Consider the following 27,693-nt stretch of genomic DNA (forward strand, 5'->3'; position numbering starts at 1 on the left):
TAATATATTTGTTGATATAATATATTTTTAAATTTTTTTTGTGTAAATGTTATAAATAAAAATGTCAGATAATATTACTCAAAATGATAATGATGATAAAATCAACAATAATAATAATAATGTTAAATTTAAAATTAATAATGATAATAATGATGATGATGATGATGAAAATCATAACTATCTAGATAGGCCTAATAGGCCGGGTAGATTATTGAAAATTTTAAGATTTATCAAACTGTTACGTGTTGAACCCTATCTGTTTATGTCGTTTTTACAAGTATCCCTAAAAAATACACCCAAATCACAATTGATCCAGGACAAAATATGCTATCTATGGTATAATCAGACAGCCCAGTACTGTTACGATCTGCCAACCCATGATACTACCGGTGCTCAACATGATTATAAAAGTTTAATACTAGCCGATGCTGCACAATTTGGTAATTATTTTTATTTTTAATTATTTTTAAATAATAATAATAGTAATAGTACTAATTATAATAGTAATAGTACTAATTATAATAATAATAGTACTAATTATAATAATAATAGTAATGATTATAATAATAATTATAATAATAATTGTAATAATTATAATAATAATAGTAGTAATTATATTAATAATAATAATTGTATTAATATTAGTAATATTGTACATGGTAATTTATAATACTTTATATATGCTTAATAAATATATATATAACAATATATATAAAATTATTATTTATTTATATATTAATTAAATGTATTTTAATATATATATATATATATATATATATATTGATATCTATATTAATCTATGTTATTGTCTCTAAATTATTTTAGCTAATATAAAATGTAGCATATTTTCAATATAATCATAATTTATTTATTATGAAAATAATTTTTTTAAAACAACTTTTTAAAACATACAATTATCTAAAAAATTAATTAATTTTAAACCAAAAAATATATTGTATTTGTAACAAGATTAATTAAGATTTATTAAAAAAAATTACTACAATAGTAAATATTTTTTAATTATTAAATTATATTTTTTTAGATTTATAAACTAATCTCTTTTTTAAATATATAATTTAATAAAAATAACTTTTCTGCTAATTTTATCTATTTCTTGATTAAAATGCTATTTTCTAAATATAATATAATAAAATTTTATTTTATTTTACAGTTACATATACTGTACAATGTTTATAGTTTATGTTTAATAACTATTTATTAATATTTTTTTAAAAAAATAACAATAATTAGTTAAACAAAAGATAAAATATTATAACTAAATATAAAAATAAAATTATATATATTAATATTGTCTTATTTTTTAAACATTTTTTTAAAAAAATATTAATAAACTATTTAAGTAGAATTGTTGTAAATAAATATTGTTTTTCATTTTGTATACAAATAATTAATATTTATTATATTTAGTTTTTTTTTATTTAGTAAAATAATAGTTAATTGTTTTATATAAAAAACAAATAAATAATATAATTATAAATTTAAAATAATTTATGAAATAATATGTTTCATACTATTTATAAGCAATAGCTATTAATTAAATAATAATAATAATAATATATGTTTTTTATTACAGTTTTATTAATAATTATAGTATAATATTTTTTCAACAAAATTTTTTATTTAACTTTTATTATTATTAATTTTTTTTAAAAAAACATTTAGTTATTAAATAATTTCATAGAAATATTTTTTTTTAAATATTGTACTAAACATAATAAATTAATATATATTATATATATTTATATAGCAACCTATGAAACCTATATAAACACACCGTTGGCACTGTTATGGGCGCTGTTTGTCGGCGCATGGATTGACCGATATATTAGGGGCCGTAAAATACTAATGTTTGTCAGTGTGGCCACTGCTATGTTAGACAATATCCTAACCATATTTTTGTCGCTTAATTTTAAACTAAGTAAAAGAAAACTAAATATTAAATGAATATTATTTAAAAAATAATTTTTTATTTATAATTTTTTGTTTGCCATTAAAACAGGTGTTTACTATAACCTATTGACTTATATACCGACGGCACTGATGGGCGGCAATCTGGCCTCACGTATAGCCATCACTCACTATATGACATCCACAACACCGCCAAAACTAATGGCCATACGTTTTATGATCTATGAAATGGTTATATTTATAGGTAATTATAATTGTTTAATAAATTTAAAAATAATCATAAAATTAATAAATTATAATAAATTATATAAAACATTATAAAAAACTTAATTGTTTAAAAAACTGATAAAATAAGTATTATCTATATATATATATAACAACTAATAATAATTAAATTAATTACTAAAAATCTATTAACTAAGACTCAATTTAATTGAATAATTTATTTTTTTTACAAAAGGAAAAATATTTTTATAACTATTTATATATTTTTTTAAAATTAAATTTTATTTTTACATACAAAGTATATGAAAAAATACTAAATCATATATTTACTACAATAATAATAATAATAATTAAATTAATTACTAAAAATCTATTAACTAAGACTCAATTAAATTTAATAATTATTTATTTTTAAAAATAGGCAAACAATATTTTTTCTTTGATAAAATTATTTATATTTAAAAAAAATTAAATTTTATTTTTACATACATAGTATATGAAAAAAAACTAAGTCATATATTAAATATTTACTACAATAATAATAACATTTAATAATAATTACTAAAAATCTAGTCTAAGACTCAAATAATAATTAAATAATTAATTTTTATTTTTTTTAAAAAGTCAAACAATTTTTTTGATAACTTTATTTTTATTTTTACATACATAGTATATCAACAACAAAAAACTAAATCATATAAATATTTATTAATTTATTTAATTATTATTATTACTAGCATCGCCAATCGGTACATCATTGGGTGGTTATATACTCGTACAGAAACCATTGTTCAGCCAAATGGGTGAACTCAGGAATACGGCCCTATGTTTTATCATAGCTGCCGGTCTAGAGTTGTTAGCCCTCCTATGGATAGTGTTTATGGTGGATGAGTCGGTTGCCCGCAAACAGGAGGCACACATTGAATATAAAATACAACAATTGAGAAAACAATTAGACAATAAACAACAACAAAATAATAATAATAATAATAATAATAATAATAATAATAATACAGATTCAATGGTAGGGGACAGTCCTAATAAAAAACGCCCTGAGCCTCATAATTATCAACATATTAAACTTAGATCCGATATGAGTGTCGAAGACAAACAGGTATGTCTTTATTATTTATTTTTAGTTAAATTATATTTTTTAATTAATTAATTTTTTAATAAACTAGTAAAAATTTAAATTAATAAAATATTTTTTTTTAAAAAAAAGACTTATTTAATATAAGCTATTATAATATAGAAATATTTTATTATTAAAATTAAATAAAATTTTTATCTATTAGTTTACAGTTTAGTTTTAGTAATAAATTATTATAATAAAATTTAATATTATTTTATTGTTTAAAATTATTTATAAATTTTTATTTTATTTTTCTTCTAAAAAAAATAAAAGATACATCCACTAAGATTATTGTTTAATTTTGAAAATGTCAAACTAATGGTACGAACCTGTATTAAAAAACGTCCAAACAATGGTCGACTACAAGTGTTTCTAATATTTTTGTCACTAATCATCTATTTTATGACATTTCAAGGTATTTCAAAAAAAAATTTTTTTAAAAAATTATTTAAATATTAATAATAATTTTATTTTTTACTAAAAAAATTAGGTACCGTATCGTTGAACTTACAATTTGTCGAAAAAGCCTATCTATGGGGACCCGACTATAATGCTTATATAACATCAATTAATATGATTATCAAAACATTGGCCACCCTATCGATTGTACCGTTTATGATAAAAGTGCTGAAAATATCGGACATACCGTTAGCCTTGATTGGCTATTGTTCCTATTTTGCCTATAATATGATCAAGGGTACATTTATTATGCCAATAGGTATGCGTGTTTTAATTATTTTTTTTTGTTAATTAAATATTTAATTAATAATTTTTATTATAATTTTTTTTTAAAAATTGTATTTATACTGCATAGAAATCAAATTTTTTTTTTATTTAATTGTTAAGTTTGTTTAATTTCTAACATAATATAAAAGATTTATTTTAATTATTATTAATTAAATAATTAGAAAATATATTTTTTTGTTGTAAAACTACTTAAATTTATTAACTAATTTAGTTCAATACAAAAATAATATTTAGTATTTTAAAAAATATATTTCTAAATCTATAATATAAATAATTAATAGCTATTAATATTATTAAATAGTAAAAACTAAATATAATTATATAATACTATACTTTAAATAATATTACAAATTTTTTACATAATTTATTATGATTTAATTTATGTTAATAATATTATTATAAATTATAATACTAAAAATTAAAATTATTAATTAAAATTGATAAATATATAATATTAATTTCTATTAAAAATATATTATTATAAATAATTATACAATTTTTTAAAAAAAAAATTATTATTTAAAATTAATATATAATTATTAATTTTATTTTTTTTCTAAAAAAATATTTATCTAGCATATTATGTAGCAATGCCAGTATCGGCTATTAGCGGCATAGCATCCATCGGTTGCCGATCACATTTGACCAAAATTGTTGGCCGCCATGAAATCGGTAAAGTACTTAGTTTTATGCAGGCATTGGATACGATAGCACCGGTAATATCGACGACAGCCCTCACGTATATGTTTCGCTATACAATGGATGACTATCCGGGTATTGTCTATCAATTGATTTCGGGACTAATATTGATACCGATTTGCGTAATGATTTGGATCGACTTGTTTACCGATCGGCCAGAATTGGATGAATTGTTTGATCAGAAAAATAGTACTAATAGTAGTAATAGTCATACAAATAGTTTAAATAATAGTTTAAGTAAAGCTAGTGGTAGTGGTAGTAGTGGTAGTAGTAATAAAAATTGTAATAATAATAATGAGATTAATATAGAAATTAATAATAATACTAATAATTTATGATTTAATAAAATTAAATATATTATAGATATATTAATATATAGATATTTTATTTATTATAAATATGTTTAAAATTAATTTAATTTTTTTAATAATAAATAATATTATTAAATTGTTATTGTTTGAATAAAATAAACATTGATTAATCTATTAAATGTAAAAAATTTTACATATTTATGACAATAATATATATTTATTTTATGATGATCAAATTTTCTATAATTAAATTATATAAAAAATATTATTTATTATTATAATAATTATTATTGTTAATAATAAAGATTAATAATTAATAAAAATAAAATAAAAATATATTTAATTGTATCTATAAACTTTTTTCTAACTTAAAAAAAATAATTAAATTTAATAACAATATAGTTGTGAATTAAATTATTATTTCATGTTGAAATAAAATTATTAATTTACAATTAATTACTAGTTATATATCTCTAGATAATAGATATATTATATTATTATTTTTTTTAATAAATTATTTATTTAATTAACTCTAATTGAAAAAAGAAATATTTTTAAATAAATTAATTAGAATTAATAACTATTTACATAATTTATTTTTTAAAAATAATTATAAATATTTTTTAGTATTTTTTTAATTATAAATTATTTAATGGACACTTTTTCTTAAATACTTTTTCGGCTGTGACTGTCTGACCAATTGATGAGATATTTTTGCTGCTTGTTTATCACTAGGGGTTTGATATGTATACACCAACCCAACAATGGTATCGAACGATAGTCATGACCAGTAGATGGTTGCCGCTATCATCGGCAGGTGTCAAAACAAGACTTTAAATTAAATTCAAATAAATAAATATCAAAACTCGTTTTTAGTTTGAACCGATTTTTGTCTACCGAAGTAAATCTTACATTGCAGACATCTAAAAATATAAAATAATTAAAATAAAAAAAACATTAAAAATAATAATTATTACTTTTCATTTTAAGATCCAATGTATAGAGTGTCGAAGGGTTTTGTTTTAATACTTTCAATACTGTCTAACTTTCCACAGACGTCATGTCTACCAGTGCTTACAGTTCTTCCAGAAACAACGTCTGAGTATCACGCTGATCAGCTCTATATTTATGTTACTTCTTCAATCGCTCCAATTCTTAAATTAGATTTTATAATACTTAGAATAGTTCCATGTCTACTAAAACGCAATCGACTGGCACTTGCTTTTTCTCCAGTATCCATGGTGACGGGTTCATCAGTCTAGATTTACGATCTCACAAAAGTCACGATTTATTGCTTGATTATTATTTTAAAAATTCGAAGAAATTTGCCATATTTTAGCATGTAAAATGAAATTAAATATATACCACTTTGTTTGTTTGTGTGAGTGATGTTAGGGCATCTCGTGTTGTCGGCCACCGTCAATATCAACACCAACAGTGTAGTAGTTGTTCCGTGCCCGCACCCATGTTTTTTTTTATTTATTAAATAATTTTATTTATGACAAGTAATAATTGAGTACAATTGTAATTAATGTATGTTTGTATATCACTTAATAGGAGTTGTTAACTAATTTATACACTGATTCCTAACCACTGCTCTTGTTCTACTGATAACTGTTTATTTACTAGACTTGTATTATCGTCACATTTAAGAGGTGTAATGAACCACAATAAGTGTTAAACGTTTTAAGTTCGATGAGTTATTTCGAAGGTTAGGCCTAGTCGACTTGAGAGGTGTAACACTAAAGGCAGTGTTAGGTTAGGTTATTATTAAGTTTGCGTATATGGTCATCATTATTCAAGCCTGTCTTGCAAATTTGATCATTGTTTCGAGATTTATCGCTGAGTACTAATGGTGTCTCGATATTCACGGCCATCTTTGGTATGGGTTTTTGATACTTTGGCTACTTTTGCCAACAAACTGTTGGACAAACTGTTGGACAAACTGTTGGATAAACTGTTGGACAAATTGTTGAACTGAATAATATCTATAAAAATTCAATAATAATATTTAAATATAGTAAATAATAATTGTTAGGCTTTTAGCTTTTAGGCCCCTCTCAACTTACCCACCAATAGAGTTAGCTAGTCTCTAGACACTCTTTTTGTCTCTCTTTAGTTGTCACTTTTTTTGGTATCGTCGGTCTCATATTGAAAATATGAATTCTGAATTGTATAATATTTTTGCATTCTGTATTGCCATACTGTTTCAAATACAACATTTAACAAGTTCTAAATAATCTTAAAAAAATAAAGGCCGAAAACAATAACAATAAGTAGTGCACAATAATGAATTTACAATTTTCAATTATATTTTATATTTAATAATTTATTGTAAATATTTTACACCTCCACCAACTTTTTGTAAAAACAAATATATATATATATTATTATTAAAAATATTGTAACGGTCTAATAAAATACATACATAATTATCAGTTGGTTTCTGAAATTTCTAGCATGCTACAACATAAAATAATAACTATTGATTGGCTTCTGAAGTGTGTGTATCCTGGTGTGAGTGTGTGTCCTTCCTCCCGATTCTGGTGTGTGTGTGTGTCCTTCCTCCCGAGTGTGTCCTTTTTTAAACAATATTTATATACAATTAGACTATTTAAAAATTAATTTATTAATAATAGTTTGACTATTAAATATATAAGGTTTATTTTTAAAAATTTAGGATGATTCTGGTGGTCCACTAATACATTATGTCAACAGTGTAGTATATCAACATCTGGTGTGACTTATGGCCAGAGATATATTTTGTTTTAAATCACTTGCTACTAATTTATTTAAACTGATGCTCACTTTTTTCTTTAAAATTAAATAAATTAAATATTGATAATATATTCTAATTCATTTTTTAATTATTCTTATTCTTAAAGTATTGCTAAATATATTAATTTCATTTACATTTATTAACAGAATTAAATAATTAAAATTTTCCTTGACAATAAACATTAAACATCATAGAAATTGTAATCATAAATATCATAATCATTCTTAAGAATTTTTGTTTCATATATTTTTAATAATGATATATATAATTGTTTTTACAAATATTTAGAATTGGTGGAGGTGTAAAATATTTATTTATATTTTTAATTTATTGGCATGAATGCCAATCAAAACAAGGACTTTAAATTAATTAGGGGATCATAATTAAAATAATCGATTCAACTATTCAACGATTCAACGTAAATAAACGATAACCATTATATAAATAATTATTTAATTAGATTAGATTAGATTTGAAATGTGAAAATGTACAATGATTACCTATAATCTAAACCTACTTACTAATGCTTAAGTATATTACCGATTTGTTAAAATTTAAAAGAAAATATATATCTAGACATAAGTCACACCAGATATTGATATACTACATTGTTGATATACTGGATTAGTGGACCACCAGAATCACCCTAATTTTTAAAAAAAAATGATCTCTACTGTTAGTTAATAGATAAAAACAAACACGAAATAATTAACAGACAATATGATGACAGTTAAAAATATATTTTAAAAATTTCATGGACGAGTTAGATGCGGTATTGAGAGCCCATTCATTTACTCCGCGTCTCTCGGCTTCGGCAGTGATGATGTCTCACTCCTCGGTACTGTATGTCGGCTGGTAGTGCTGTCTATAAACCATCGGAAGTTACAATGATAGGACCACACTATCAATGTTTAACAAATATGTTTTCACCGATTGTTTGTAATAAACACTTTATTTACACTGCGATGATTATATTATAAGATACGTATAGTTTTCCCCACAAAACAAAAAAAATAAATATAAAACCCAAGGGTTTTCACATATGACTATTAATTGCTGACACGTGTTGTGTCACACAATCATCTGACCTCTGATTTGTCAGTTTTTCCTCAAAAAAAAACTTCACACAAATAAAACTTAATTATCGCCCAAAAAGACCCCACTCATAGACATCATAAACTTGTAAAATTGATAACTAATCCACGAAGCAATAAAAAAGAAATAATGTCAATACTTTATTAAAGTTTAAAAACGACTTATTATTAAGTTTGTGTACTGTTATTGGCGTCCATTATGTCGTAATGTGTGGTCTGTCTTCTATTCCGTGTACTATGTCTTCTGGTAGTGAGTTCAGACTCCGATACACGTTTTTCTAGTGGTTTAGGTTTTTGCCCGGTCGGCCGAAGGATCTTTTCGAGGATTGTATCGATCCATATTTAATTTAATTAGTTAGCAAAACTTTACAGTTGAAATGTAAAATTATTTATTGTGTTAAACGCAATAATTTATAGTTAGACAATATATTATGTGTACCTAGATCTGGAAATCCACTTCCGCCTGTTGACGACGAAAGTTAGTGAGTTCCTGTAAGCTGTAAACTTACTGAAGTTCGCGTTGACTCCTGGGCTGGCCATGACCTGGTGGTACCTGTCCAAGCGTTCTCGCGGACGGTGCGGATCAGTCGGGTCCTGATTACCGCCACCGTTCCCACCATTTCCACCGACGGCTGCCATTTCGGGATTTTTTCACAAAAACCAGATTTTCATCTTCGTCTCGCAGTCCACTGCTTCTGTCAATGCTTTTACAAACAATGACTGCTAACTCTTGGGACATCTTTTTATGGCTTTTGTTTTGCGTTGAATTGCAGTTTAAATTTTAATGTTTTTTCTGATGATTATTTTTTATATGTCTATTTCCATATTTGTCTGTTCCACTTATTCTAAAGTCATATGTGTGTTGTGTAGACATCTGGTGTCTAATTGACGATAACATGAATTAAATATTTATTTTTATCTATCTAACATCTTGTGTAGGCTTCATAAGTTAACTTAAGCAACTCTATGTTTTCGTTCGAAAAGTAGTGTACGTATTAGATAAAAATTTATATTTTTTGTTTAGTTTAAAATACATAATTGTACTAAATTAACATTAATAAAATATATGAAAGGGGCCGAAAACTTTTATAATGAATATTTTAATATAATTATTAGATTTTTCTATATATTTCATACATTCATAATTGTGTAAGTGTAAAAGTGTAAGTGCAGTTAAGTCATGAAAAACACATTAAAAGTTTTGAGAATTTTTAGATATCATATTACAAGTGTATAAAAAAATAAGTAATTTATAATATCTATCATTCAACTATTTTTTATTATATTATTTTAAATTTTTTTTGATTCAAATTCATATATAATATATGAAATAATTTCGTTTTGATTTTATATATATTGGTGGAGGTGTAAAAACATACTTTGGATATAACTGTAAGAAAGTGGATTTGTAGGCAATTACCCGTAAAAATTACTTTAAAGGATTATTATATTGTGGACAATCAAATAGTCACTTATCTGAATAAAGACAACTAACAACATTATTGAATAAAATAATCTTTTTAACTTTTTATAATGATTTAATATGATTTTGTAATCTTAACAAACATTTCTTTATCTTCTATATTATTCTGTAAGTCGAGATTATGTTACTATATTACGAGATTGTGAACGAGATTTATGAATCTTAAGTCGCCGATTAAACGAATTAAGAGACGACCAGATAGACTCGGAATCAATTGAGTTGATCCCACTTTATCTTAAATTACTTTTAGATTTTACTTTTATGTGTTTTTTGTGTGTCGTTTATGTGATATTTTTAAGTTTGTGTTTAAAACATTCAAAGTAATAATCCGTTTAATTGCTTTAAGTTTTGGCAATTAATACATTATATACAATACTGTGAAATTTAAACTATAAATGAAACCATATGTTCAGCAAAATGGTATTTTTAATGCCTTTATATGTGATATTTAAGACATGTGTTTATACGGTCAACAGTGAAGAAACTGCCCCTATGTTAAAAAACCATTATACAGTAAATTATTTGTCAAATTTAATTGTTTTATGGGTTGTTAAGCAATTAATATAAAGTTTTTGTGATATTATACACATTATATTTTTGAAACAATTATTCAAGAAATTTTATTTTTGTTTATTTAAAAAGTTTATGTTTTATATCTGTTAATAGATATATTTTGTGTCCCTGGATGTGGTGCGGGCAGCAAATGAAGGACACAATCAAAAAAGGGTTGTCAAAAATTTATTCAAAAAATTTTTAAAAATTAAAAAATTTAAAAATTGTTTTTGTTGTCTTTTCAGGGGGAAAGTCAATCAAGAGATTGAAATCAAGAGTGAAAGAAAAATGATCGGTCGACCACTTAAATAGTGGTAAATCCAATGGGACTGACCTATCAGAGGGGGAGAGAGTTGAGGAGCATATCTGTGTGTGTGTATATATGTGACAGAGTGGGTGTTGTCAGCGATGGTGGCTATCTATGGGCACATCCGCCCTCCCTTACCGGTTGACAGTCTTTTCTTCGTGCCACGGAGGTTGAGGATTCTCAGCGCAAAATCGGCGATTCCTGTCCGTCTGTCGGAGCCGTTCCGCGATCTGGAAATCCACTTCCGTCTGTAGACGACGAATCTCGGCGCGATTCTCCTGCTGAGCCTGCTCGGCCTCAGCGTCGTACCGGTTCCAGGACTGGGAGAGCGAAAGCAAGTGGGTTGTCCACACCTCCTGGAAGCGATTGCTGAAGTTCGCGTTGACTCAAGGGCTGGCCATGACCTGGTGGAACCGGTCCAAGCGTTCTCGCGGACGGTGTGGATTAGTCGGGTCCTGATTACCGCCACCGTTCCTAACATTTCCACCGACGGATGCCATTTCGGGATTTTTTTCACAAAAACTTACAATAATTTGCTCTCTTATGGTCTCTCTTTAGTTGTCACTTTTGTCTGAATCGTTGGTCTCATAGTGATAATATTGCTACTGAATTGTATAATATTTCTGCATTCTGTATTGCCATACTGTTTAATGTTTAATAATGTTTCATAACAAATTTAACAAGATCTAAATACTGATTATCTTTAAAAATTAATGGTCGAAAACAATAACAATCAAGAGTGGAAAATAAATAAAAAATTAAAGTATAAATTCAAAATAATTTAAAAACCATACAATTAGAGGCCTTATGGGGAGTCACCTCGATTAGATTACGAGTTGGCCAACACCTCATCAAAGTTGCCAATTCTGACAAAAGAGGATGAAAAGATCGAGGAACCTGATACTGGGGAGGAAGCGATCGATATCGACGCCATGACCTATGAACCGAAGGACCCTCGAATCAACCAGAAGACAGGCCTGACCTACGACCAGATAGAGTGAGGACTCGGCTTAGACTTCTGGACGACTCTAACACATAGGACTGTATTGGGGCAAAAAGTTTTAGATTTTTATTGTTTTATTGAACCCATTGGGCAACAGTTTTAAACAGTAATTTTATAACAGTACTTTTTAAGCTTTAAAGCTTTTATATAACTGTAAGTTATATATGAAGAATTTGAGGAAAAGTGGAAATCTTGAAGAAAGTGTAATTCAATACTTATAGACTTTAAACCGCTTTATTAACATTGAAAGTGAAAAAGTTATTGAAAATGTTTGAGCATCGATCAGTTCAAGTTGAATTACTTTAATGATCACAAAATTGATTTATTGCTATCTTTGGATATCATAAAGTTTTGTGAGGACCTGACCACTATTACTAACATAGTTAGACAACAGGGATTAACTCCCGAAAACTTTTTACGTCTCATAATAGTCACCATAAAAGTGATATATAGTCTAGTAATACATTGGTAACATTTGCAATAATTAGTAGTTTCATATTTACTTTTACTTTCATTAAAAAAATTATCAATAAAAAAATAACCGTAACATAATTATAAAGCTGAAAAAATATACTAAATGAAAAGTGATGAAAATAGGATCTGGAATAAATGCTGTAAATATTTGTAAATATTGCTTTGTCTTTATTATTAATTTAAAACTGTTTATAAATTTTGCAACTCCACCATTTTGAAACATTTGAAGCATTTAAAAGCACTTTGACAAAGAATACAATATTTGCGACCATTGGATAGACATTCACGCGGATACTGACATCAGCGTCAAGGCCTGTAAACATTGGAAATATGTAAGGTAACACAAGACCAATGACTATAACTAAGAAATTTTAGTCCAATGAAATTATCAGCTGTAAACGGCAAGAAAACCAAGTCGTGGCAAACAATAATGTTTATTATAATACATTTGTTAATATTTATTGTAGAAATATAGTATTTTTAAACTGTACCTCAAAGTCTTAAACAGCTAAATGTCTTAGAATCTTTAACTTAAACTACAGTTAATCTTACAAATTACTATTTATCTGTTTTAACAATTAGAAATATATTTCTTAAAGTTTCTCTATGGGTAATTGTGTTTACATTTAAATACATTAACAAACAAACACTATATTATAATGTATATATTATATTGTGATATACCACGTGGATTATGTCAGGATTAAGGCTGTGAGAGATCTAATCTTGTTTCGGCCGATGTCGGCTACTAATTATATAGGGTCCAGGTACTCTTATATTTATTGTAATACTATATATAACGGGAATGTTATATGAGAAATAGTATAAGTTTAGGTTCCATAAAGATATATCATATGTCAAAATAAAAAATGGTGGATATGCATAAATAAAATAATAGCAACGAAACAACTATTTATATAATGCATAAATTTTTAAGCCATAAATATGCTCTTTTACATAAATTAACAGATTGTTAAAAATATAGTAAAAAATGAAATAGTCAAAAAAGCAGTTTATAATTGATGGAGTTACAAAATTACAAATTTATTTCATTAGTTTCTTCTTTTTTCTTTAATTTCACTCACTTATTATATTATAATTTATTCAATACTTTACTCATACATTACTTTTATTTTAATTACTTTCATCTAACTTATTACATATCTTTTTCCGTACTCAACTCTGGATCTCTTTTGCAATCAGTTTTGTTAAAAGTATTCGGAGTTGGGTGAGACATACTGGTGCCACTGGATATCAAATTATATCCTATATTAAGATTAATTAATTAATTATATAATTAAATTTGTATTTGTTACATATTTTTATTTATTTTATAAGCCATTTCTTTATTCTGTTTATATGTATGACTGAAATTCTGGCGCTTATTGTTGTTCGATTCTGATTGTCATTGAGTATCAATAGTACGATTCAAACTATATTTTTCGGATTTTTTGTTTAGTCATTATGTTGAGTCATTAGTCATCAGTCATTATTGACTGAATATTGATGACAAGGTGATTCTGGTGGACCATTAATCTAGTATCTTTATAGTATAGTATATCAGCAACATAGCAAATTATATCCCAATATATATAATTATAATAATTAGAAAATAATTTTTCAATAATTTTTGAGTTCGATAAATTATAAGGGATTGATTGGGGTATTTTTTCATCGTTTTGTTTTCTTTCCTTTCTTTTTTTTGCTAATTTCTCTCAATCAATTGACTTCGTTTTTTCTATCTATACTACCTATTAATTATATAATAAAAATAACAATATTTATTAACAATTTGACTATTTAAAAATTAATTTATAAAATAATAGTTTGACTATTATATATATATATAAGGTTTATATTTTAAAAATTAGGATGATCCTGTTGGTCCACTAAACCAGTATGTCAACAGTGTAGTATATCAATATCTGGTGGGACTTATGTCCAGAGATATATTTTCTTTTAAATCACTTGCTACTAATTTATTTAAACTGATGCTCTCTTTTGTCTCAAAAATTAAATAAATAAAATATTAGTAATATATTCATATTCTTAAAATATTTCTAAATATATTAATTTCATTTACATTTATGTACAATTGACATTTTATATAAAAATTATCAAAGATACTATATTAAAACTGAACCCAATTGATTTTTAAAATTTATATCGCTACGAATTTTTTATTTTATTATAAAAATATATCCAAAATTTGTGCTTTTTTGTAATGTCGATTAATTGGTACTAATTTATCGACATTAGCTTCCATACGAGCAAATTTAAAATTATTTAATGTGTTAAACACAATAATTTATAGTTAGACTATATATTTATTTTAAATTTGTTCTATTATATTATATAATTAAATATATATAAGTGCGTATTAGACTGCCTACTCATCCAACCTACCGCTTCTTTACATATAAAACGTAATATTAAAAAACTAAAAACACGTGAAATGATATCTGATCTTGACGGCATCGCTCAGCTCCTTGGAAATCGGCCTCTGCCTGTTGACGGCGGATTTTGGCCTGATTTTCTCGTCACTGTACTTCAGGCTTAATCCACACAAAACAGAAAAGTGTTTATTAAATTCTATTTCGAAAATAAGTGCAAAATACATTCCCTGTCTTCTCCTAAAACTCCTTCTTACGACATGTAAAATGATTTTGTTATTTTTTCTCCATATACAATTGTTTGATAAAAAAAACAATGTCTTCAAATATTTTCTTATTTTCAACATTAATCATCCGTTTGAACATTTAAACACCTGAAACAGTAATTGATTTGATAGTGTAAGCGTGTAATCGATTGACATCTGTTTGGATAGGTCTGTCATAGGTTTGCGCAGTTTTCAGTAGCCAAAGGTTATGGTATTTCTGTTTAATTTTTTCTTTGTCATAATCTGTGTGATATCAATTTAATTTGTTCCCCAAAATGGTAAGTGGGGTCCAGTCGTTTGCTTTCTTAGTAATTATAATAAGATATCTGATGAGTGATATGCTTAGTCTTCCTCCAGTTGTCTTAATAAGTTAAAAAGTTGGAAAGGGAGTCAGCAGTGAAAAAACGTTTGTCAAACTATTAGACAAATTGTTTGATAAACTGTGGGACAAACTGATGGACAAACTGATGGACAAACTGATGGACAAACTGATGGACAAACTGATGGACAAACTGATGGACAAACTGATGGACAAACTGATGGACAAACTGATGGACAAACTGATGGACAAACTGATGGACAAACTGATGGACAAACTGATGGACAAACTGATGGACAAACTGATGGACAAACTGATGGACAAACTGATGGACAAACTGATGGACAAACTGATGGACAAACTGATGGACAAACTGATGGACAAACTGATGGACAAACTGATGGACAAACTGATGGACAAACTGATGGACAAACTGATGGACAACTGTTTCTTAAATCAGTTTTATAGTTTGACATTTATAAATGTGTGTCATCCATCGGTGATGTAGTTTTTTATTTGTGATTAGTGTGTGCTTTGTAAACTTTGGCCACTTGACCACATTTTTGTTTTACAACTCCACCATTTATTTGTAAATATTAAGTGTGAGTTAAATGAATTGATTTCTGGAATAGCGCCCAATGCTGAAGCAAAGAAGAGACGCCAGTATAAGGGAAAAAAGTTTAATTAAAAATAAATAAAATATAGATAAAAAAAATATGGTAACTTATATTTTGGTCATAAATAATGCGAATTTGAAATGTGCAGATGGATGACAGCAATAAAGAATAGAAGAAAAGAAAAAGATTGTATCAATAATATTGACTTCTATAAACAAAAAAAACGGTGTAGGTGTAAATTTAAACTTTGAAATTTATAAATAATTATTAAAATATTTAAATATTAAACAATAATCATATTTTATATTAAATGATCAAGAAGTTATGTTTCATAGCAACTCTAATTAAAATTTAATAAATATAAACTATTTAGTGGTGCGGGCAGCAAATGAAGGACACAATCAAAAAAAGGTTTGTCAAAAATTTATTCAAAAAATTAAAAAATTGTTTTTGTTTTGTCTTTTCAGGGGGAAAGTCAATCAAGTATTTGAAATCAATAGAGTGAGAGAAAAATGATCGGTCGACGACTTATATAGTGGTCAGGCAAATGGGACTGACCTATCGGAGGGAGAGAGAGAGAGGAGCATATCTGTGTGTGTGCGTGTATACGATGGGTGTTGTCAGCGTTGGTGGCCATCTATGGGCACATCCGCCCTCACTTAGCGGTTGGCAATCTTTTCTTCGTGCCACGGAGGTTGAGGATTCTCAGCGCAAAATACGCGATTCCTGTCCGCCTGTCGGAGCCGTTCCGCGATCTGGAAATCCACTTCCGCCTGTTGACTGAGTTGTCCTCACTTCCTGTAATCGATTACTGAAGTTCTCGTTGACTCCTGGGCTGGCCATGACCTGGTGGAACCGGTCCAAGCGTTCTCGCGGACAGTGCGGATCAGTGGGGTCCTGATTACCGCCACCGTTCCCACCATTTCCACCGACGGCTGCCATTTCGGGACCTGACCACTATTACTAACATCGACAACAGCGATTAACTCCCTAAAACTTTTTACGACTCATAATAGTCACCATAAAAGTGATATATCGTCTAGTAATACATTGGTAACATTTGCAATAATTAGTAGTTTCATATTCACTTTTACTTTCATTAAAAAAATTATCAATAAAAAAATAATTGTCCAAATTAGGGTTGCCATTATTAGGGATGACCATATTACGGTTGTCCTTATTAAATTCAAATATTTCACTAGACTGTTCACTAGATTTAATGTGAAAATTTTCTGTTTGGGTTGAACGTCAATGCATGTGGATCTGGATATGCATACTCACAAAACAGTCAATGGAAAGTTAGGGTAAGTTTTGAATACTTGTGTTAATAATTAGTAAAATTTTATTGCACTGAGTTTGCAATAAACGGCCAACACAAAGGAAGTTAGTTTAGATTTGGACGTCAAGCCTAACTCCACTTAATGAATAATAGAAGTCAATGGCAAGGGAGGGACGGAGCCCAACCCAAAAACAATGAGTCGGTCAAAGGTGGTCTGACATAGTATTTATTAATTGTTTGCCATTAGAGAAGGCAAGCGGACGCGGCATACGATTAAATATTTGTATAGTTATTAAGTGATTAAATTAAAAAATTAGTAATTTTGTAATTAAAAAATATTTATGAATGGTACATGTAATGTGGAAAATACTCAATTCATTACAGCCGCCCCGACCGGCTTTTTGTCAACTCTCAGTGACAACTACTCAGCTGAACCGACGGATCCCTTGCCTTTGGGTGACTCTCGGCCGTCCTGGTTGATATTATGGTTAATAAAAATTTTTAAAAATAACGAAAATTATTAGTGACAAATTGGTGGAAGTGTAAAACCAAAAAAAGTTATGGCATTTACAACAAAAATAAAAAACATCCATACACTCATTGATGGTCATCATCATCATCATTATAATTATATAATTACAATTTATATAATTAATTTGAATCATCATTCATGAGGTTAGTAATCTTTGTAATGCTGATTCCAATACTTTGCCCACTTTTGCCGACCATTCATATTCAATCACGGCTTCTCTTTCTTCAAACTTTTCGAGTCGTTGTCTCATTTTTCTGTTGTCTTGTTCGAGAGTTTGTCTCTCAATATTAAATACTTCATCGGTAATATTCTTAATACCTTAAAATTGAATTCAAAATCAGTTGAAAAATTTAGTGAAACGAAGACACACGAAAATGAAAGACAAAGAAATATTGATTATTTGGATCAACCAATATGAATGCTATCAAAGACACGACGAAGTGATGGATTCAGAAGTAATGATAAGCATAAAGAAGGTCATCAGAAACCCAAACATGAGAACCGTTAACAAATGGATGACGGCATTGAAAAAGATTGTGTCAACAGTATTGAAGAAGAGTAAGTGAAACGATAATCAATTATCTGAAGATGAAGACATCATAAATAGTATAATATAATTCATGATATCAAAGATATAATGTTTAAACATTGCATGAGATTAATAAGAAAATGATGTCAATATTAAAGCATGTTTTAATATACTCATAATTATTCACTATTTCAATGAAATACTTCTCTTTATTAAAAATACTTTTATTAAACACTTAAATTCATTGATAATTAGATTAAATACATGTATAATTAAAATATAAAATAAATGATATTATAATTAATGACTATTCAATAGCACACCCTTTTAACACTCGGATCTTAACATGACTTCTCTCTCTACGACAGCATAGCACACACTGCTAACTACTCTGCTAACTGACAACTGCACACTCTTTCCCTCTTTTTCACCCCCTTTTATAGTCATATCATATTAACATAGATTATTGATTAAACATAAGATTATTGATAAGTTGAGAATAATATGAAATAATAATTATAAATCTTAGAAAATAATAATATTCAATATCTAATAGTAATAAGTATTAAAATATGAAATTGAATAGATTTTAAGGCCTTATATGATTATAAATCGGGTTATCCATTACAGTGTGTTTTGTGTAAAACATATTGAACTAATAGACCACCAGAATTTTTTCTCATTCGATCAGTGTGATAACACTGGACGTCACTTAAATTGCAATTGAGCCAATAAACCATATAATCGATGACATCGAGTTGTTAGAAAACGATAATTATTAATATTATGGCCAAATTATATTTTTTTATAAACTTTTATTATAATATATTTAATAAAGTGTTTTATCTCAACAAAACTATCTATTCTAATGAATTTTATAACATATTAACAGAAAATTATATATCTTGATGTGCGTTACATAAACGGTCTCATTTGTAGTACAGTTGACACTAAATCCAGCTTACTGTGGTATACCTGATTTGCCATTAAATGAATTTGGTGGATGTATTATTTTGCGTCGGTTACGTCGGGTCGGTAGCCAATCAGTCATTCGCTCTCTCTTTCTTTTCACTTTTTATTATTTTTTTATTTCAGTTCTTTCTAAATTTACTAATTTAATTCACTTTTCTCTCTCTTTACTATTATTTCACTTTCTTTTCAAAAAATATGAAATTTAATATTATATATCTTAAATAGTAAATATTTAATTTGCAGAACTATTAGAGCGCCTTTTCATTGATCGTCCAACAATTATTGGGTGCAAATTTAAATTGTAATAAGAAGCAAAAAAAACAGTTCTTTTCAGAAACATTTTCATTCATTACTAATCACTGTCTCATCACTAAAACTTTTTGTCCAATTTTTGTTCTGGTATTCGTTACGTTTCGGATACCACTGACCAGAAGAGAGTAAATATCGACAAATTAAAAATATCACTAAACCAACAACAATCACACGACGTTAGAGATATTATGAACGGCACAGACATACAAATCTAATCAAATGCAAATCAGAAGATTTATAAAATATATTCACGCCACCTGTATTGAGTACAACTGTAATGATAGTATAATCATAACAATATATAAATTTATATTACTTATTCAAAAACTTATTTTTCACTTCCACCAATTTTTAATAGCTAATAAAAAGAGGTTAATACTGTGGTATACCTGATGTACCAATAAATGGATTCGTTAAAATAGATAATCTTAATAAATTTTCATTAGCTATAAATTTTAGTATTAAATTTTATATAATTGTAATTTAATAACATTAGAGCGTTTATCACGTCCCAAATCATGGATGGACTAATACAAATGGGAGTCAGGTGTTAGTCATAGCATGAATGAGTATCGGTCTGTAGTCAAAAGTCCCAGTCCTGACTGTTTTCAGGCTGACTACAAATTGACAGTTCTCGAAAAGGATATTAATGGCAAATTGTTAACTGAAGAAACGGAAAACAATTGGAAACGTGAACATAAACTGAAAGTGATGTAATTGTATTTGTTATAAAAATTTTATTTGTTTGTACCGATTAGCAATTTATTTGTTTTTGTATTTATTTTTCATTCTTCTGTTAACAAATTGAATTAATGGTCTACTAGATTTGATTTGAGTTTTGATTTTTGAGTTAATGATTTGAAATTACTTTAATTAAAAATAAAATTGTATTATTAATAGTTAAAACTGTTGTTTAAACACTACTAGAAAACAAATCTATCAACCATTATTTAATTGGCTACATTTAAATTTACCGCAAATTCCATACTAAAGATATTTACATTAAATTTTCTAAATTGGTGAAGGTGTAAAAATTTACTAAAGAATACCCGAGAAAAAAGTGTCCAGGGACTGGTCAATTAGGGTAGGGGTGTAGTAGCAAATGAATTAATATGAGTTTATTTAATAGTATTCGAGTCAAAACGCAAAAAGCCGTAATAGCCGTCCAGGCATTAAATCCACTCAATCGGACACTCACATTTGTCGAGTTGGTCACGAAATTGAATTTCACTTCTAATCGCATCAAGAATCCAATCAAAATAAATTGAAACTTATTGCTAAAACATTATTGAAAATTATCAGCTTTAAACAGAACCCCGTAGTCGTCGTCAAAGTTTTGGCACATATCGGCACTTAATGTGTAAATTAATTTCTTGAGGCTCTGAAACTCGATATGTCTTATAATGTCTGATGAGTGATATGCAATTGTCTAGGCTTTGTTTTATTCCAGTTGTCTTAAAACCAGATACAGTTGTATACCTGACCTTAGCAATGCTTTGAGTGAAAATTGTCCAAAAACTATATATTAATTAGACTAATTTTTTAAATTTTATAGATAACCGGCATTGATCAACAGTCGCAAGAATCGTTTATACATCTCGAAGGCGAAGATCACCCGATATACTGGACGCGCATTCCACTACCGATAGTCGGAAACATCGATATTGATTTTGAGTGGTTAGACAAAAGTCGAATCAGACGTACGGCCGGAATCTTCTAATTCTTTAAAATAACTTAAGAGCTTACTAATACATTTTGCAGTCTTATCATCTCTTGAATAATGTACAAATAGAACAATTTTATCATTGTTACTACAAGGAGTGACTCATTGAATATACGAATAATTAGTCATCCGCTACAACACTTCTATCCTTTAGTATATTCAATAGTATATATATCACGTCTTGAGTGCGTTGACCATTCAGACAAGTCATTGCTTTACAATATCCACCAGACATAAATTCAGATACCAAATGGATTGTATTTCAAACAACTGATAAACGTTATAAAAAATGTACCAAAAGACAACTATCTTCTACTATATTGCTTTCCCGTTGAGTGTCGAATACTTGAATTGAATTGAAAAAAAGTCAAAAAAACAGATAATAATTTGTAAGCCTAAGAACAGTGGACGTTTTTTTTAAATTAACGTTCAAATGCCTTAGATGGCCACCCAATTAATAGAAAACAGACGCATAAACACACAGCATTTTTCACCTCCACCAATTTTTAATTATCTTAAAAATTTTAACATTTTTTGGTTACTTAATTAAATATATGTTTTTAAGGTGATTCTGGTGGCTCAGTAATCCAGTATGTTTGATGTAAAGTATTACTGAACACTGGAAAATGTTGTCTGTTTGACATTATATTAATCAAAATTACAAAAATGACTAATAAATATCCTAAATAATATTACAGAAGGTTAAGACATAACTACATGCAATATGCAAATAACATTCCTGACATGTTGACGTATATGAGTTAAGAAAGGGGTTCCCATAACCGGTTCGGGTATTTCATTCTACTAATCCGGTATATCAATAATGTAGTATATCAGCATTTTTAAGATTATCGACGGATTAAAATAATTAAAATTGAATTAATTAGTTGAAATTTTAACAGTAACAGAAAATCATCTGAAACAACAGATATAGTAATACAATACAAAAATGTAGATACAAAATTACAAATTTGGTAGGTACGAACACATCGGTTGGTGTTGACAAAAATTTCATTTACATTATATAATAATTATTGAGTTAGACAGTCAAATTATAAAAATATTTTTACACATCAGCCATTTTGTTTCCCCTATATTGTATTGCAGGTCAGTGATCCCCATTTCATTTGAACCCCACCTGACTCACCGAGAATCCCCTTCACCTGATGGCACTCTTCTATTAGGTGTTCCACTTTTTGGACAGATTATCTATCGCATTTACAGATATCGTTGTCCAATATCTTAAATCACTTTTTTGGTGAATCCATGTCATGTTAATATTTGTGACAACATAAAGCTCATTTGGACTTTTTTTTATTTAGAAATAATTTATTCAATATTGCATTTATAAATATAGTTGTAATTTAGTTATGATTATAGTAGATAAAAGAAAATATTAATTTTATAAATTCTATATAATAATAAGGCATCGAATTATGTGAAATGTATGAGATATATAGTAGATCTATAATGTTAGTTATATTATGTTATATAAACATTTCAAATAAAAAATAATCTGATATAATATTAAAAGAGTCAACGGTGTCGGCAATCGCGATTCCCATTGGCCAGACATCATCGGCTACTTGTATGTCCCGTGTGTCCTTCAGCTCACGTATGAATAAGTGATCTGTCCTCAATCGGCGGTCACCCAACCTATTACTGATTATCAGTCGGTCGTTATCAGTATATCGTTTTAGTAACACACTAACAATTACTCATGAAACTAATTTATTCACATGTAATTAAATAATACAATACAATTATAATGGAACAAAAACAATTGAACAAAACAACAGTAAAAACTGATAATTATTATTATGGCATTTTAGAGAAAATAATTGTTAAGTAGTATACCGAGACTTGTTAACTAACTTACTATTCCCTGTCCCTCTCCATAGTTATACCGGATCGCCAGCTGAATCGTGCGCACCAACCCAGCAGCCGGTCCAAATACAGGTATGGGAGGTATCAGTGTATCGCATACCTTACTATATATGTCTATGATTGCACAAATCAGTTACTACATAACAAATACTGTTATGATCTGTTACATAACAAATACTGTTACAATGCCATCCAATCACTGTCGATCGTCCCCGATCGACATAAAAGATTATTTTATAGTAATACAATAGATAATAAAAGCAAAAATAAAAATAAAAAACGACCATGCATAATATTAACTTTATAATCATAACACGTGTAGTCCAAGAATCCGACGTCGAACAACTTTTCTAGTCGGCCATCGATATCGATATTACACCGTCGATTAGGCCACCTTTCCCAATCGACTAAAAACATTGACCTAATATCCAATTAGATCGCTCACGACTTATAACACCTCAGGCGTCCCCTGGTGATGCGTCTCCCGTATGGACGCCACGAAAGCTCTCATACGGGATGGTCAGTACTGAATAAACATCAGCCGCCGCTGATAACTGGACTTAGTCCCCAGGAGTCATAAACTGCTCCCAATTCTCGTTATAGTACAAATATCTTATATCAAATAAAATCTTTATAAAATAACAAATGTTTATTTTGTCTTTTGTGTAAAATGTGTATGTGTGTGTTTTCAACATAAAGAAAGGGTTCTAGCGGACGAACCGGCATTGACTTCACCGAGAACGTCTACAAGCAAACCTTATTGTTAAATGTCGACCCACCCATCGCTTGATTTCGAATGACAAGCTATAGGTCCACTCGACTGACTTGGGTCGCTTTTTCCATTAGTCGTCTTGGCAATTACGCGGAATTCAACTTCATCTTCCGCGTCCAAAACTGGGAAATTAAATACTGGGTGTGTTACAGGTTGGAAATTGACTCTTGTCCATTGGGATCTGTTGTTATTGTTGGTGTTCAGTGTTTGGACTATATATTCAACTTCCAACGTGTTTTTAAATTTCTCCCATCCTATTTGAAGATACTTTTCATCTCTTTTTATTAGGTAAGGTTTTCCGGGTTTATCGTTATAATGACCAGTAAATGTTATCCTTTTGTCTTTTGTTGTTGTAGGTTTTTGCTGAGGATTGTTTTCAGGAATTCCGTTGGCCATCCGCTTATTGGGTTCAGGTAGTTGATAATCATTGCTGATTGCATGAATTTTGCTTCCTAAGGGATCTTTGGATGTTGCTCTGAATTGGTAGCTTTGGCCACGTCGTAATTCGGCATAACCGAACATATCGTCGTCGACACAACACCGTCCTATAAATGTCCAGACTTGGTGTGAGCTGATGCGTACTTCTATATCAAATATCGCGTTACTTCTGTACTCAAGTGGTATAGTATCCCAACTTAACAGTACCGTTGAATCATCTACTTCTTGAACGTGTATCTCATAATTTTCAGTCTTTTCTTCTTTTTCTTGTTTTTGTTGATTATCGCTGGTTTCAGTAGTCTCTTGTTTTAGCTTTTTAAACTCCCGTTTTGGCCATTTGTTTAATTTTCTTTTGTGATAGAGTGACGCTAGTAAACCAAAGTGTGAATAGAGGCACGGAATATAAACACCATTATCTAATTGTTCGACTTGTTCGGGTGATACCGCTATTTTGCTAATAACAGAGTCGTCTTTATTAGCATCGTATTGATCGTCTTTAAAAAGTGAGTTTATTTCCACTATATAATTTTTGTTGTCTTCAACTACCGGTATTCTATCAATTAAATTTTTTCCTGTCTTCTCGTTGATGTCAGTTTCTGTATTTTTATCCGAAACATTGGGAGTTGAATTCCAGACAATATTTATTTTTGATTTATTAATATAACGACTGATGACAGTTTTGCATTTCATGCATTGACACCTATGTCCCTGGCTACGTGTACATGAATTGTTGTTGTCATCTTCTAAGGATGGCAGAAATTTTGTGTTATATTTCCATGCATTTCGTCTAGTATTTTGGAACCAAATTTCAATTTATCTTTGATGGCGATTCAATACTCTTGATAAGTGTTCCAAATCAGTTGAAGTTGGATACGGATTTGTTTCAATGAAACCCCGCAATATCTTCAACTGAAAAGCTGAACATTTGGTCCCTCTATTTCTTGTATCTGGCAATTGATCTTCCGTTATTTGAATCTGATGATTTTCTATTTGATTCAGATGATCTTCCATTACTATAAGGTGATCTTCAGTATCTTCAGATAATTATATTGTTACTATCAGGTGATCTTCAGTATCTTCAGACAATTTACTGCTACTATCAGGTGATCTTCAGTATCTTCAAATGATATACTGTCACAATCAGGTGATCTTCAGTACCTTCAGAAAATTTACTGCTACTATCAGGTGATCTTCAGTATCCTCAGACGATATACTGTGTCAATCAGGTGATCTTCAGTATCTTCAGACAATTTACTGCTACTATCAGGTGATCTTCAGTATCTTCAGATGATATACTGCTACTATCAGGTGATCTTCAGTATCTTCAGACAATTTACTGCTACTATCAGGTGATCTTCAGTATCTTCAAATGATATACTGTCACAATCAGGTGATCTTCAGTACCTTCAGAAAATTTACTGCTACTATCAGGTGATCTTCAGTATCCTCAGACGATATACTGTGTCAATCAGGTGATCTTCAGTATCATCAGACAATATACTGCTACTATCAGATGATCTTCAGTATCTTCAGATGATATACTGCTACTATCAAGTAATCGTCAGTATCTTCAGATGATATACTGCTACTATAAGGTTATCTTCAGTATCTTCAGACAATATACTGCTACTATCAGGTGATCTTCAGTATCTTCAGACAATATACTGCTACTATCAGGTGATCTTCAGTATCTACAGACGATATACTGTCACTATCAGGTGATCTTCAGTATCTTCGGACGATATACTGTCAATCAGGTAATCTTCAGTATCTTCAGACAATATACTGTCACTATCAGGTGATCTTCAGTATCCTCAGACAATTTACTGCTACTATCAGGTGATCTTCAGTATCTTCAGACGATATACTGTCACTATTAGGTGATCTTCAGTATCTACAGACGATATACTGTGTCAATCAGGTGATCTTCAGTACCTTCAGACAATTTACTGCTACTATCAGGTGATCTTCAGTATCTTCAGATGATATACTGCTACTATCAAGTAATCGTCAGTATCTTCAGATGATATACTGCTACTATAAGGTTATCTTCAGTATCTTCAGACGATATACTGCTACTATCAGATGATCTTCAGTATCTACAGACGATATACTGTCACTATCAGGTGATCTTCAGTATCTTCAGACGATATACTGTGTCAATCAGGTGATCTTCAGTATCTTCAGACGATATACTGTCACTATCGGGTGATCTTCAGTATCTTCAGACGATATACTGCTACTATCTGGTGATCTTCACTATCTTCAGACGATATACTTTGTCAATCAGGTGATCTTCAGTATCTTCAGACAATTTACTGCTACTATCAGGTGATCTTCAGTATCTACAGACGATATACTGTCACTATCAGGCGATCTTCAGTATCTTCAGACGATATACTGTTACTATCTGTTGATCTTCAGTATCTTCAGACAATTTACTGCTACTATCAGGTGATCTTCAGTATCTACAGACGATATACTGTCACTATCAGGCGATCTTCAGTACCTTCAGAAAATTTACTGCTACTATCAGGTGATCTTCAGTATCCTCAGACGATATACTGTGTCAATCAGGTGATCTTCAGTATCTTCAGACAATTTACTGCTACTATCAGGTGATCTTCAGTATCTTCAGATGATATACTGCTACTATCAGGTGATCTTCAGTATCTTCAGACAATTTACTGCTACTATCAGGTGATCTTCAGTATCTTCAAATGATATACTGTCACAATCAGGTGATCTTCAGTACCTTCAGAAAATTTACTGCTACTATCAGGTGATCTTCAGTATCCTCAGACGATATACTGTGTCAATCAGGTGATCTTCAGTATCTTCAGACAATTTACTGCTACTATCAGGTGATCTTCAGTATCTTCAGATGATATACTGCTACTATCAGGTGATCTTCAGTAT

The 27,693-nt window shown here is 28.7% G+C and overlaps 1 protein-coding gene across 1 annotated transcript; it reads left to right on the plus strand.

Annotated features, from left to right (window-relative positions):
• The first annotated feature begins 262 nt into the window (after nt 1–262).
• On the plus strand, nt 263–6,207 carry LOC128951623 (solute carrier family 46 member 3-like). The gene is made up of 8 exons (XM_054296870.1): nt 263–440; nt 1,769–1,939; nt 2,021–2,173; nt 2,892–3,067; nt 3,560–3,701; nt 3,777–4,004; nt 4,610–4,904; nt 6,099–6,207. The coding sequence occupies exons 1-8, from the start codon at nt 263–265 to the stop codon at nt 6,205–6,207; spliced, it is 1,452 nt and encodes a 483-aa protein (XP_054152845.1).
• Nucleotides 6,208–27,693: the final 21,486 nt, after the last annotated feature.

Source organism: Oppia nitens, unplaced genomic scaffold, assembly GCF_028296485.1.
Source record: "Oppia nitens isolate AA-2021 unplaced genomic scaffold, nextdenovo-longstitch-racon4-pilon3 scaffold1_pilon_pilon_pilon, whole genome shotgun sequence".
Classification (NCBI taxonomy): domain Eukaryota; kingdom Metazoa; phylum Arthropoda; class Arachnida; order Sarcoptiformes; family Oppiidae; genus Oppia; species Oppia nitens.

Excerpts from the sequence above, each read along its gene's own strand:
- LOC128951623 (XM_054296870.1), top strand. The coding sequence starts at position 263 with ATGTCGTTTTTACAAGTATCCCTAAAAAATACACCCAAATCACAATTG. Across the intron at positions 4,005-4,609 it reads TACATTTATTATGCCAATAG|CATATTATGTAGCAATGCCA; the intron begins GTATGCGTGTTT and ends ATATTTATCTAG. Across the intron at positions 4,905-6,098 it reads CGGCCAGAATTGGATGAATT|ACGTCATGTCTACCAGTGCT; the intron begins GTTTGATCAGAA and ends AACTTTCCACAG.